The following is a 12,465-nucleotide window of genomic DNA, read 5'->3' on the forward strand; positions in this document are numbered from 1 at the left end:
TGCGGATTCGTATATGATTCTGGCCCTAGCCAACCGCCTAGCTCCGCGACGCAAGGTCACAGCGAGACGGGGGTGGCGCCGTTGCGTCCGGAGCGTCAGAAAACATGGGGGTGCGTGGGGGTGCCGCCAGTCTAACACCAACGCTGCACGACTTGTGGCCAAAAAAACAACTTGCACTCTTAGAGTGAATACGCGCTATCTCGGGAGTCGTATGTGATGAAAAATGGAACAGACTGTCATTCTCCCATACTGCCACTAAGGGGCCAAGAGTGAAAACCCGCTAACTCGGGAGTCGTATGTGATGAACATGTCACGCTAGCTGCGGATTCACATACGATTCTGGCCCTAGCCAACCGCCTATCTCCGCGACGCAAGGTCACAGCGAGACGGGAGTGGCGCCATTGCGTCCGGAGCGTCAGAAAACATGGGGGTGCATGGGGGTGCCGCCAGTCTAACACCAACGCTGCACGACTTGTGGCCAAAAAACCAACTGCACCCCGGTGCACTTGTGGCTATTACCCCCTATCATAGTCAGGGACTGGTGCACGCTAGCTGCGGATTCACATACGATTCTGGCCCTAGCAACCGCCTATCTCCGCGACGCAAGGTCACAGCGAGACGGGGATGGCGGCATTGCGTCCGGAGCGTCAAAATTAATCTAGAATCTCACCCAATCCTGAGCGCCCCCCCCCCCTCCCCCCCAAACACACACACATTAGCTTAAGCTAAGGCCTTGTGAGAGGCCTACTAGCTACTGTGATGGGACGGGCCGGGAGAGGACTGGGGATGAGTGCTTGTGCTCAGACGGGCTCAACTTGGGCCTATGAGCAGGGAGAGACACAGAGAGCTGCGCTAGACCCCCCCCAGCAAGCACAGCCACACACACGCATACACGCGCGCGCAGGTGATAGAGAGGGACAGAGAGAGGGGCCTGTTGCTCAGAGAGGCTCCAGCTGCTCAGAGAGGCCCCACCTTGGGCCTAGATGCTTGGGGAGACACAGAGAGCTGTGCTAGACCCACTGCAGCACCCCTACACACACACACACCCACCCACAGGCCCCAGCTGCTCACAGAGGCCCCAACTTAGACTGAGGCCTTGTGAGAGGCCTACTAGCTACTGCTGACCTCTGACTTGACCCCTGATGCTTGGAGAGGCTTGGGGAAGAGTGCTTGTGCTCACACAGCCTGCAGCTACTCACAGAGGCCCCAACTTAGGCCGAGGCCTTGTCAGAGGCCTACTAGCTACAGCTTGACCTCTGGTTTGACCCCTGACGCTTGGAGAGGCACAGAGAGGCCTAGGAGACAGTGCATGTTCTCACACAGGCTGCTGCTGCTCACAGAGGCTCCAAAGACTCCTCTCTGTCCCCTGCGCGCGTGTGTGTGAGCCTGGGAGCATTACCCTGTATCCTACTCCTAAACTTAACCCAAATTAAACACGCTAATCAAACTAGCTAACACCCTCTATGCTAAGCCCGCAACACAAAGTGGCAAACACCCCCCCCCTCTGGGTACCACCCCCCCCCACGGACAACCAGGCTTAAGCACCGATAAGTACTGGTGCACTGTGCCCCACTTAAGCTAACCTCGCAAGGGTTAAAGCCTTAAGCAGAGCCGAAAAAATCTCAAACCCATGGTATACCTGCGGGTTCGTATATGATTCCGGCCCTAGCAAACCTCCTAGCTCCGCGACGCAAGGTCACAGCGAGACGGGGATGGCGGCATTGCGTCCGGAGCGTCAAAATTAATCTAGAATCTCACCCAATCCTGAGCGCCCCCCCCCCCCTACCCCCCAAACACACACACATTAGCTTAAGCTAAGGCCTTGTGAGAGGCCTACTAGCTACTGTGATGGGTCGGGCCGGGAGAGGCCTGGGGATGAGTGCTTGTGCTCAGACGGGCTCAACTTGGGCCTAGGAGCAGGGAGAGACACAGAGAGCTGCGCTAGACCCCCCACAGCAGGCACAGCCACACACACGCACACACGCGCGCGCAGGTGATAGAGAGGGACAGAGAGAGGGGCCTGTTGCTCACACAGGCTGCAGCTGCTCACAGAGGCTCCAAAGACTCCTCTCTGTCCCCTGCGCGCGTGTCTGTGAGCCTGGGAGCATTACCCTGTATCCTACTCCTAAACTTAACCCAAATTAAACACACTAATCAAACTAGCTAACACCCTCTATGCTAAGCCCGCAACAGCTTGACCTCTGGTTTGACCCCTGACGCTTGGAGAGGCACAGAGAGGCCTAGGAGACAGTGCATGTTCTCACACAGGCTGCTGCTGCTCACAGAGGCTCCAAAGACTCCTCTCTGTCCCCTGCGCGTGTGTGTGTGAGCCTGGGAGCATTACCCTGTATCCTACTCCTAAACTTAACCCAAATTAAACACGCTAATCAAACTAGCTAACACCCTCTATGCTAAGCCCGCAACACAAAGTGGCAAACACCCCCCCCCTCTGGGTACCACCCCCCCCACGGACAACCAGGCTTAAGCACCGATAAGTACTGGTGCACTGTGCCCCACTTAAGCTAACCTCGCAAGGGTTAAAGCCTTAAGCAGAGCCGAAAAAATCTCAAACCCATGGTATACCTGCGGGTTCGTATATGATTCCGGCCCTAGCAAACCTCCTAGCTCCGCGACGCAAGGTCACAGCGAGACGGGGATGGCGGCATTGCGTCCGGAGCGTCAAAATTAATCTAGAATCTCACCCAATCCTGAGCGCCCCCCCCCCCTCCCCCCCAAACACACACACATTAGCTTAAGCTAAGGCCTTGTGAGAGGCCTACTAGCTACTGTGATGGGTCGGGCCGGGAGAGGCCTGGGGATGAGTGCTTGTGCTCAGACGGGCTCAACTTGGGCCTAGGAGCAGGGAGAGACACAGAGAGCTGCGCTAGACCCCCCACAGCAGGCACAGCCACACACACGCACACACGCGCGCGCAGGTGATAGAGAGGGACAGAGAGAGGGGCCTGTTGCTCACACAGGCTGCAGCTGCTCACAGAGGCTCCAAAGACTCCTCTCTGTCCCCTGCGCGCGTGTCTGTGAGCCTGGGAGCATTACCCTGTATCCTACTCCTAAACTTAACCCAAATTAAACACGCTAATCAAACTAGCTAACACCCTCTATGCTAAGCCCGCAACACAAAGTGGCAAACACCCCCCCCCTCTGGGTACCACCCCCCCCCACGGACAACCAGGCTTAAGCACCGATAAGTACTGGTGCACTGTGCCCCACTTAAGCTAACCTCGCAAGGGTTAAAGCCTTAAGCAGAGCCGAAAAAATCTCAAACCCATGGTATACCTGCGGGTTCGTATATGATTCCGGCCCTAGCAAACCTCCTAGCTCCGCGACGCAAGGTCACAGCGAGACGGGGATGGCGGCATTGCGTCCGGAGCGTCAAAATTAATCTAGAATCTCACCCAATCCTGAGCGCCCCCCCCCCCCTCCCCCCCAAACACACACACATTAGCTTAAGCTAAGGCCTTGTGAGAGGCCTACTAGCTACTGTGATGGGTCGGGCCGGGAGAGGCCTGGGGATGAGTGCTTGTGCTCAGACGGGCTCAACTTGGGCCTAGGAGCAGGGAGAGACACAGAGAGCTGCGCTAGACCCCCCACAGCAGGCACAGCCACACACACGCACACACGCGCGCGCAGGTGATAGAGAGGGACAGAGAGAGGGGCCTGTTGCTCACACAGGCTGCAGCTGCTCACAGAGGCTCCAAAGACTCCTCTCTGTCCCCTGCGCGCGTGTGTGTGAGCCTGGGAGCATTACCCTGTATCCTACTCCTAAACTTAACCCAAATTAAACACACTAATCAAACTAGCTAACACCCTCTATGCTAAGCCCGCAACAGCTTGACCTCTGGTTTGACCCCTGACGCTTGGAGAGGCACAGAGAGGCCTAGGAGACAGTGCATGTTCTCACACAGGCTGCTGCTGCTCACAGAGGCTCCAAAGACTCCTCTCTGTCCCCTGCGCGCGTGTGTGTGAGCCTGGGAGCATTACCCTGTATCCTACTCCTAAACTTAACCCAAATTAAACACGCTAATCAAACTAGCTAACACCCTCTATGCTAAGCCCGCAACACAAAGTGGCAAACACCCCCCCCCTCTGGGTACCACCCCCCCCACGGACAACCAGGCTTAAGCACCGATAAGTACTGGTGCACTGTGCCCCACTTAAGCTAACCTCGCAAGGGTTAAAGCCTTAAGCAGAGCCGAAAAAATCTCAAACCCATGGTATACCTGCGGGTTCGTATATGATTCCGGCCCTAGCAAACCTCCAAGCGCTAACTCAAGAGCCGTATGTGATGAACATGTAACAGACTGTCATTCTCCCATACTGCCACTAAGGGGCCAAGAGTGAATACGCGCTATCTCGGGAGTCGTATGTGATGAAAAATGGAACAGACTGTCATTCTCCCATACTGCCACTAAGGGGCCAAGAGTGAAAACCCGCTAACTCGGGAGTCGTATGTGATGAACATGTCACGCTAGCTGCGGATTCACATACGATTCTGGCCCTAGCCAACCGCCTATCTCCGCGACGCAAGGTCACAGCGAGACGGGAGTGGCGCCATTGCGTCCGGAGCGTCAGAAAACATGGGGGTGCATGGGGGTGCCGCCAGTCTAACACCAACGCTGCACGACTTGTGGCCAAAAAACCAACTTGCACTCTTAGAGTGAATACGCGCTATCTCGGGAGTCGTATGTGATGAAAAATGGAACAGACTGTCATTCTCCCATACTGCCACTAAGGGGCCAAGAGTGAAAACCCGCTAACTCGGGAGTCGTATGTGATGAACATGTCACGCTAGCTGCGGATTCACATACGATTCTGGCCCTAGCCAACCGCCTATCTCCGCGACGCAAGGTCACAGCGAGACGGGAGTGGCGCCATTGCGTCCGGAGCGTCAGAAAACATGGGGGTGCATGGGGGTGCCGCCAGTCTAACACCAACGCTGCACGACTTGTGGCCAAAAAACCAACTGCACCCCGGTGCACTTGTGGCTATTACCCCCTATCATAGTCAGGGATAGTAGGAGTGAAAACACTGAGGCATAGCTGCCTGATTTCCACACGAGGGCGACACTAGTCACGCTAGGGAGGTGCTCACATGTGAATCCCGACCCCCCCCCGCATGTGGAAGCACGCTAACTGCGGATTCGTATATGATTCTGGCCCTAGCCAACCGCCTAGCTCCGCGACGCAAGGTCACAGCGAGACGGGGGTGGCGCCGTTGCGTCCGGAGCGTCAGAAAACATGGGGGTGCATGGGGGTGCCGCCAGTCTAACACCAACGCTGCACGACTTGTGGCCAAAAAACCAACTTGCACTCTTAGAGTGAATACGCGCTATCTCGGGAGTCGTATGTGATGAACATGTCACGCTAGCTGCGGATTCACATACGATTCTGGCCCTAGCCAACCGCCTATCTCCGCGACGCAAGGTCACAGCGAGACGGGAGTGGCGCCATTGCGTCCGGAGCGTCAGAAAACATGGGGGTGCATGGGGGTGCCGCCAGTCTAACACCAACGCTGCACGACTTGTGGCCAAAAAACCAACTGCACCCCGGTGCACTTGTGGCTATTACCCCCTATCATAGTCAGGGATAGTGAGAGTGAAAACACTGAGGCATAGCTGCCTGATTTCCACACGAGGGCGACACTAGTCACGCTAGGGAGGTGCTCACATGTGAATCCCGACCCCCCCCCGCATGTGGAAGCACGCTAACTGCGGATTCGTATATGATTCTGGCCCTAGCCAACCGCCTAGCTCCGCGACGCAAGGTCACAGCGAGACGGGGGTGGCGCCGTTGCGTCCGGAGCGTCAGAAAACATGGGGGTGCATGGGGGTGCCGCCAGTCTAACACCAACGCTGCACGACTTGTGGCCAAAAAACCAACTTGCACTCTTAGAGTGAATACGCGCTATCTCGGGAGTCGTATGTGATGAAAAATGGAACAGACTGTCATTCTCCCATACTGCCACTAAGGGGCCAAGAGTGAAAACCCGCTAACTCGGGAGTCGTATGTGATGAACATGTCACGCTAGCTGCGGATTCACATACGATTCTGGCCCTAGCCAACCGCCTATCTCCGCGACGCAAGGTCACAGCGAGACGGGAGTGGCGCCATTGCGTCCGGAGCGTCAGAAAACATGGGGGTGCATGGGGGTGCCGCCAGTCTAACACCAACGCTGCACGACTTGTGGCCAAAAAACCAACTGCACCCCGGTGCACTTGTGGCTATTACCCCCTATCCTAACTACTAACCTTAACCTGTCACTGCAACATTATGCCTAAATCTTAACCAAAAACACATATGTATTGTATCCCTGAATCTTACCCAACTACTAACCTTAACCTGTCACTGCAACATTATACCTAATCTTAACCAAAAACACATATGTATTGTATCCCTGAATCTAACCCAACTACTAACCTTAACCTGTCACTGCAACATTATGCCTAATCTTAACCCTTAACTTAACCAACCCACATCAATAGGGTTTCTCACCTTGATCCTACACCTAAAAATTCAATCCTAAAATTAACCCAGTAGGGCCTGACTCTTAAAACTCAACACTATATGGTCTCTTCTGGTAATCCTACATCTAAAATTAACTCTAAATTTAACCTGAAAACGGTCTGACCTCCTAAAACTCAACACTATGACCAATTATTCTAGAAACTCACCATTTTGATCCGTTAAGTCGCCACCTTAAAAATTGATATGTAGATAGGATTAAGAGGAATTCTAAGCCCATAAAAGCTTTCCACACCAGAAATAACCACAAGTCTTGTGACAATGCTTAACAAGCGCCGGCCCGTGCATTTCCCTCGACTCCTCCTTCAACCTCGCTTGGAGTAAATCTAAGTTTGGGGAGGATCGTTGTACATTGTCTAACACCTAACCCTAACCCTAACCACTCGGATTGACCGGGAGGAACTCCAGAGGGACCTACACCTTTATCACCGCCGCCTCAAAATTCTCCAGCACTTTCCCTCAGACGACACCTACACGCCCACCCCTTTCACTCTTCCCTCCACTTGGGAACCCCACACTTCACAATTAGATAAGAAATTAGTTAAACACATTCACAGGGACAGGCAGGCACTCAATTCCTTTCTCAGGCACCTCCCTCCCCCCACCACCAGTAACCTCACACTAGCAGAAAAACAGGCCATTTCACAACTCACCAACAATAAATTCATAGTCATCAAACCGGCGGATAAGGGTTCCAAAATTGTAATCATGGACACCCATCACTACCTCACTGAAGCACACAGACAGCTTAACAACACCCAGTTCTATTCACCCATTGCACAGTCCACCCAACCCGCAGCACAGTCAGAAATCCGCCGGTTAGTCACCTCACTCTACCAACAACACTTTATTAACCATAAACAAAGCATATTTTTACAAGGACCAGATCACCCCCGACCACGTCAATTCTATCTCCTCCCCAAAATTCACAAACCCCCACACACCTGGACAGTTCCCTCTCAGGTTCCTCCTGGTCGTCCCATAGTGTCAGACTGCAACAGCACCACATACAACATATCCATCTATATTGACTCCTATCTTAACCCCCTTTCCAACAGACACCCCTCCTACCTCAAGGATACATACCACTTCCTCACCAGGCTTCGACCCATGGCAGTCCCACACCACACTTACCTCTTCACCTTAGACGTAGATAGCCTTTACACCAATATCAACACCCCCGCCGGATTACAAGCAGTTCAAAACACTTTTCAAAAGTACCCAGACCCTCACAGACCGGACACCATCCTCCTGCAACTTTTAGAAATCTGTCTTACTCACAATGATTTTAACTTTGACAATAAACTTTACCTACAAGTACATGGGACTGCCATGGGTCAACGCTTTGCACCTTCCTACGCCAACATTTACATGAGTGAGTGGGAGCAGGCCGCCTTACCCAAGTGCCCCCATCAACCCACTTTTTATTTTCGTTTTCTGGATGACATCATTGGAGCTTGGCCACACCCCCTACAGGATTTCAACACTTTTTTAGACACCTTAAACTCACATCACCCATCCATCTCACTCAAGGCCACTATTGACCCCCACCAGATTAATTTTCTAGACACCACCATCTTTTTCACCCCCGTTTCACCCACACACAAAACTTTTAGATCTAAAGTTTATTTTAAACCCACAGACACTCATTCACTTTTACACAAGCACAGTAATCACCCCAAACACACGTTTAGATCCATAGTTAAATCACAAATAATCCGCTTTCACAGCATCTGCTCCTTTCCCACAGACCTTCACCATGCCATACAACAACTCTTTCAAGCCCTCCGTAAGAGGCACTATTCTAAACGTTTCCTCCGCCACATTAAGCACTTGACTCTGGCCGGCCTTGCTCCCACTCACTCATACACCCCAAACATTTGCCCATCACCCACTCCCACACCAGACCTTCCTCCTAACCCCAACCCGGACCCCGACCCAGACCCAGATCCTCATCCCAACCCTTTTCCTAACCTTAACCCAAACCCTTTTCCTAACCTTAACCCTAACCCTTTTCCTAACCCTAACCCCAACCCTCTTCCTAACCCTAACCCCAACCCTTTTCCTAACCCCAACCCTCTTCCTAACCCCAACCCTGACCCACCCCATCTCCTGCCCCTTATTGGCACCTATTCACACGGCATACAACACCTACACCACACACTGAAACAACATTATACTGAATTCCAAACAACAGACCCCACCTTCCAACACCACACACTCATCTCTGCATATAGACGAAATAAAAACCTCAAGGACCTCCTCATACGCACCACCTTCACCCGTCACCTACAACCCCCACCCCCTAAAGAAAACCTACACTTCACCCCTCACTTATTCATCACTAATATTCACAGTCACTGCTCTGCACCCATTAACCCTTTAAATTTAGACACTCCTAATTTAGTTTATGCCATCACCTGTACTTTTTGTCACATGTTGTACATCGGGGAAACTGGACATACACTACGCACACGCCTCAAACAACATCTGCACAACATACACAAAAATACACTCAACACTTACCTCGTCACACACTTCCAAACGCACGACATCACACATTTGAGGGTCTGTGGCCTTCAAGGGAACCCAGGCTGGACTGTTTTACAGAGGAAAAGAGCAGAGAGATTGTGGATTTTAAAACTTCAAACATTACACCCAACAGGTTTTAATGAAAAATTAAATTGAAATTTTAAACCACTCTGTGTCTTTTTTACAGCTCCTCTCTTTATCCTTTTAACTTATTTATTTTATTTTATTTTATTTTACTTTATTTTATTTTACTTTTAGATGGGATTAGTGGGGCGGGGACAACTGGCCAGTGCATAATGGTCCAAACAACCACTCACCAAAGAAAATTTTAATTCTAATTTCCTAACCCTAACCCTAACCCAACATCGATGACACGGCCCGCGTAGACGAGAGTGCCCTGGACTGCCCAACAACAGCCATGTTTCAGAAAGCCCAAGACCAGATTTTTAAGCTGATGAAGATGGATAGCTACGCACGGTTCGCCCGCTCGCCGCTCTACCAGGGCTGCATGCTGGCCTGCGTTGAGGGGAAACCGCTGCCTTCATTGGACAGCAAGGGTTCCCGAGAGTGCATCACACCAATCAGCAACAGGAAGAAGGAGCTGGACACGCGACTGACCTCCTCGGACAGTAAGGCCAACAGGAGGAAGATGCTGGAGAAAAGAGGATCATGGGGAGCAGATGTAACCTTCCAACGTGTTGCCCTGAACCGGAACGAGTCCCAGATCTCGGTGAAGTCGACCAGTAGTGTGGAGCTCGGGTACATGCACTGTAAGTCCGAGAATGGGCGAGCCAGTTTGTGGGATGCGGACCTGATTTCTAGTGGTGGCTCCGGTGTGGGGCGTCCAGAGAAGTACTGCTACGTGCACCTCCCGGATGGCACGGGGAGCCTGGTGCCCACCAAACCGGGCCACCCGCTACGGGATATGCTGGGTGGACTCTGTGACAAACGGGGTTTCCCTCTCAAAGATGTGATCATCTACCTGCACGGCAAAGACAAGCAACCCCTGTCACTGGAACAGGACAGCTCGGTGCTGAACGATCAGCAGGTGTCTCTGGAAGTCCGGGTGACGCTTGCGGTAGAGGTGAAATCCACTGGTAAAACGGTGGGTATCATTGTAAAGTCCAGCAAAACCTTGCGGGATGCTCTCGCTACACTGTTACAGAAGCATGACATCCCCCCCCAGGATGCTCTCGTCACCATGAGTGGATCACAGCAACCACTGAAGCTAAACACCAGTGTCTTCCGCCTGGCCAACAAGACGATATGTCTGGACCGAGTCAAAGGGAGTGTTGAAGGCCAGAGAGGTCCACAGGCTACTGGCCCGAAAGGCTCCCCGAGAACCAGGAAACCCTACGACATGGACGGTCTGATGGAGGTGCTGTCTCGTGTTCAGAGCAGCCGTGTGGAGGACCAGCGTGGCCTGCTGAGGGCGGAGCACCTGGAGCTGCCTCAGTTCCTGCAGCTCTCCGAGCAGGAGGAGGGCCAGAGGCAAGGGCCTGGAGGGGGCGGGGGAGAGGGTGAGGACTGTAAGGTGCCCAGCAAGCCTGCTGACAATGCAGTTTAGTCAACTGCTGACCCTTCAGGGTCAACTGAGTCTTAATGAAAGCAAGAAGGGTATGTGTGGAGGGCGAGGTGGATGATTGGGGGGTTGTTGAGTGATTGAATGAGGCAGGGCCTTGCCAGTATGTCAGTGTTATGAATTTACACCACAATCACCTAACTCTAACACTTCAAATGATATGAATAAGTTGTACATTTATGTTTCTATGAAGATGGAAGAGCTTCAAGATGCATAGAAATGCAGGATGTATTTTCTACAATCTATATTTATTGTCCATATGCTGTACAGTTGCATTTGAGGTGACATAGTATTTATTTTGAATATATTTGATGGTTTACATCACTACCAGGTTTGTGTTTAAGCATGTAAAAAATGTAATTATACAATTGATCGTAGTACTTTTTCCCCTTCAGAAGATGGGATAAAGCTTTCATTATTTTTTGATTCATGTATGTGTAATGGTTGTCAAATCAATTGTGTGTGTGTGTGTGTGTGTGTGTGTGTGTGTGTGTGTGCACGTGTGTGCGCGTGTTTTGTTTTAAAGCCATCTGTTTTGAGGCTATATGGTCATTGATGTTCTTTCACCACATTTCCATCATGTCCTGCACTTTGTGTTGTCATGTTCAGTCAGTCAGAAGCACTTCATCTGTCAGAGCTGGGACGAGACCTAGTTTGTGTGTGTGATTGTTATGGGAAAGTGACACTTCATTCTATAAAATGTTTAATTTTTTTAATCAATGGTCTTGAAAACTAAATATATATGATTGCCACTTGGTTGAGATTTAATGTGTGTGTTTAACTGATGCAGTCCTTTTGTATTTGCACTGCTGAGTGCCTTAGTATTTCTGTCTCATTCCGTCTCTGGGCAGATTTAGAATTGTTACTGTCCTCAAGCACAGAACATGCAACAGAAATCAGGACTAATAAAGATGCACATAATCAAAAAAAAAAAAAAAAAAAAAAAAGGAGTTTCCAAGGAGCAACACGGTATTTCTGCTTTTAAAAACCTTACTAGTTAATTCAATTGATTTTAAATTGTTTGAAATAAAGATTGGCTTTTAAATTTTAAAACAAACACTGCGAGAAGACTACCCTATGAGCAAAACGGTAAAAGCCAACCATACAACAATTAACCATTATTAAAACAAACAACTGAAAAGATAAAAACCCTTACCTGTAGCGTAGACCTGGGTTTGCATATGCCGCCAGTCTAACACCAACGCTGCACGACTTGTGGCCAAAAAACCAACTGCACCCCGGTGCACTTGTGGCTATTACCCCCTATCCCCTAACCCCAACCCTCTTCCTAACCCTAACCCCAACCCTCTTCCTAACCCCAACCCTGACCCACCCCATCTCCTGCCCCTTATTGGCACCTACTCACACGGCATACAACACCACCATCTTTTTCACCCCCGTTTCACCCACACATAAAACTTTTAATTCCAAAGTTTATTTTAAACCCACAGACACTCATTCACTTTTGCACAAGCACAGTAATCACCCCAAACACACGTTTAGATCCATAGTTAAATCACAAATAATCCGCTTTCACCGCATCTGCTCCTTTCCCACAGACCTTCACCATGCCATACAACAACTTTTTCAAGCCCTCCGTAAGAGGCACTATTCTAAACGTTTCCTCCGCCACATTAAGCACTTGACTTTGGCCGGCCTTGCTCCCACTCACTCATACACCCCAAACACTTGCCCATCGCCCACTCCCACACCAGACCTTCCTCCTAACCCCAACCCGGACCCCAACCCAGACCCAGATCCTAATCCCAACCCTTTTCCTAACCTTAACCCAAACCCCAACCCTTTTCCTAA

General features: G+C 51.1%; 1 protein-coding gene across 1 annotated transcript; it reads left to right on the top strand.

The window, feature by feature from the left end:
- Positions 1 to 9,437: 9,437 nt before the first annotated feature.
- LOC143103551 (regulator of G-protein signaling 14-like) lies at positions 9,438 to 11,576 on the top strand. Its single transcript, XM_076267283.1, has one exon. The coding sequence runs from the start codon at positions 9,490 to 9,492 to the stop codon at positions 10,636 to 10,638; it is 1,149 nt and encodes a 382-aa protein (XP_076123398.1). The 5' UTR covers positions 9,438 to 9,489; the 3' UTR covers positions 10,639 to 11,576.
- Positions 11,577 to 12,465: the final 889 nt, after the last annotated feature.

The sequence above is a fragment of the Alosa pseudoharengus genome, unplaced genomic scaffold (genome assembly GCF_046254945.1).
Source record: "Alosa pseudoharengus isolate Yale_2024_CS ecotype anadromous, Long Island Sound unplaced genomic scaffold, YU_APseudo_1.1 YU_APseudo_1.1_scf_48, whole genome shotgun sequence".
In the NCBI taxonomy this organism is placed as follows: Eukaryota; Metazoa; Chordata; class Actinopteri; order Clupeiformes; family Clupeidae; genus Alosa; species Alosa pseudoharengus.

Bases quoted from the DNA above. Each gene is read 5' to 3' on its own strand.
- LOC143103551 (XM_076267283.1), top strand. From the start codon at position 9,490: ATGTTTCAGAAAGCCCAAGACCAGATTTTTAAGCTGATGAAGATGGAT.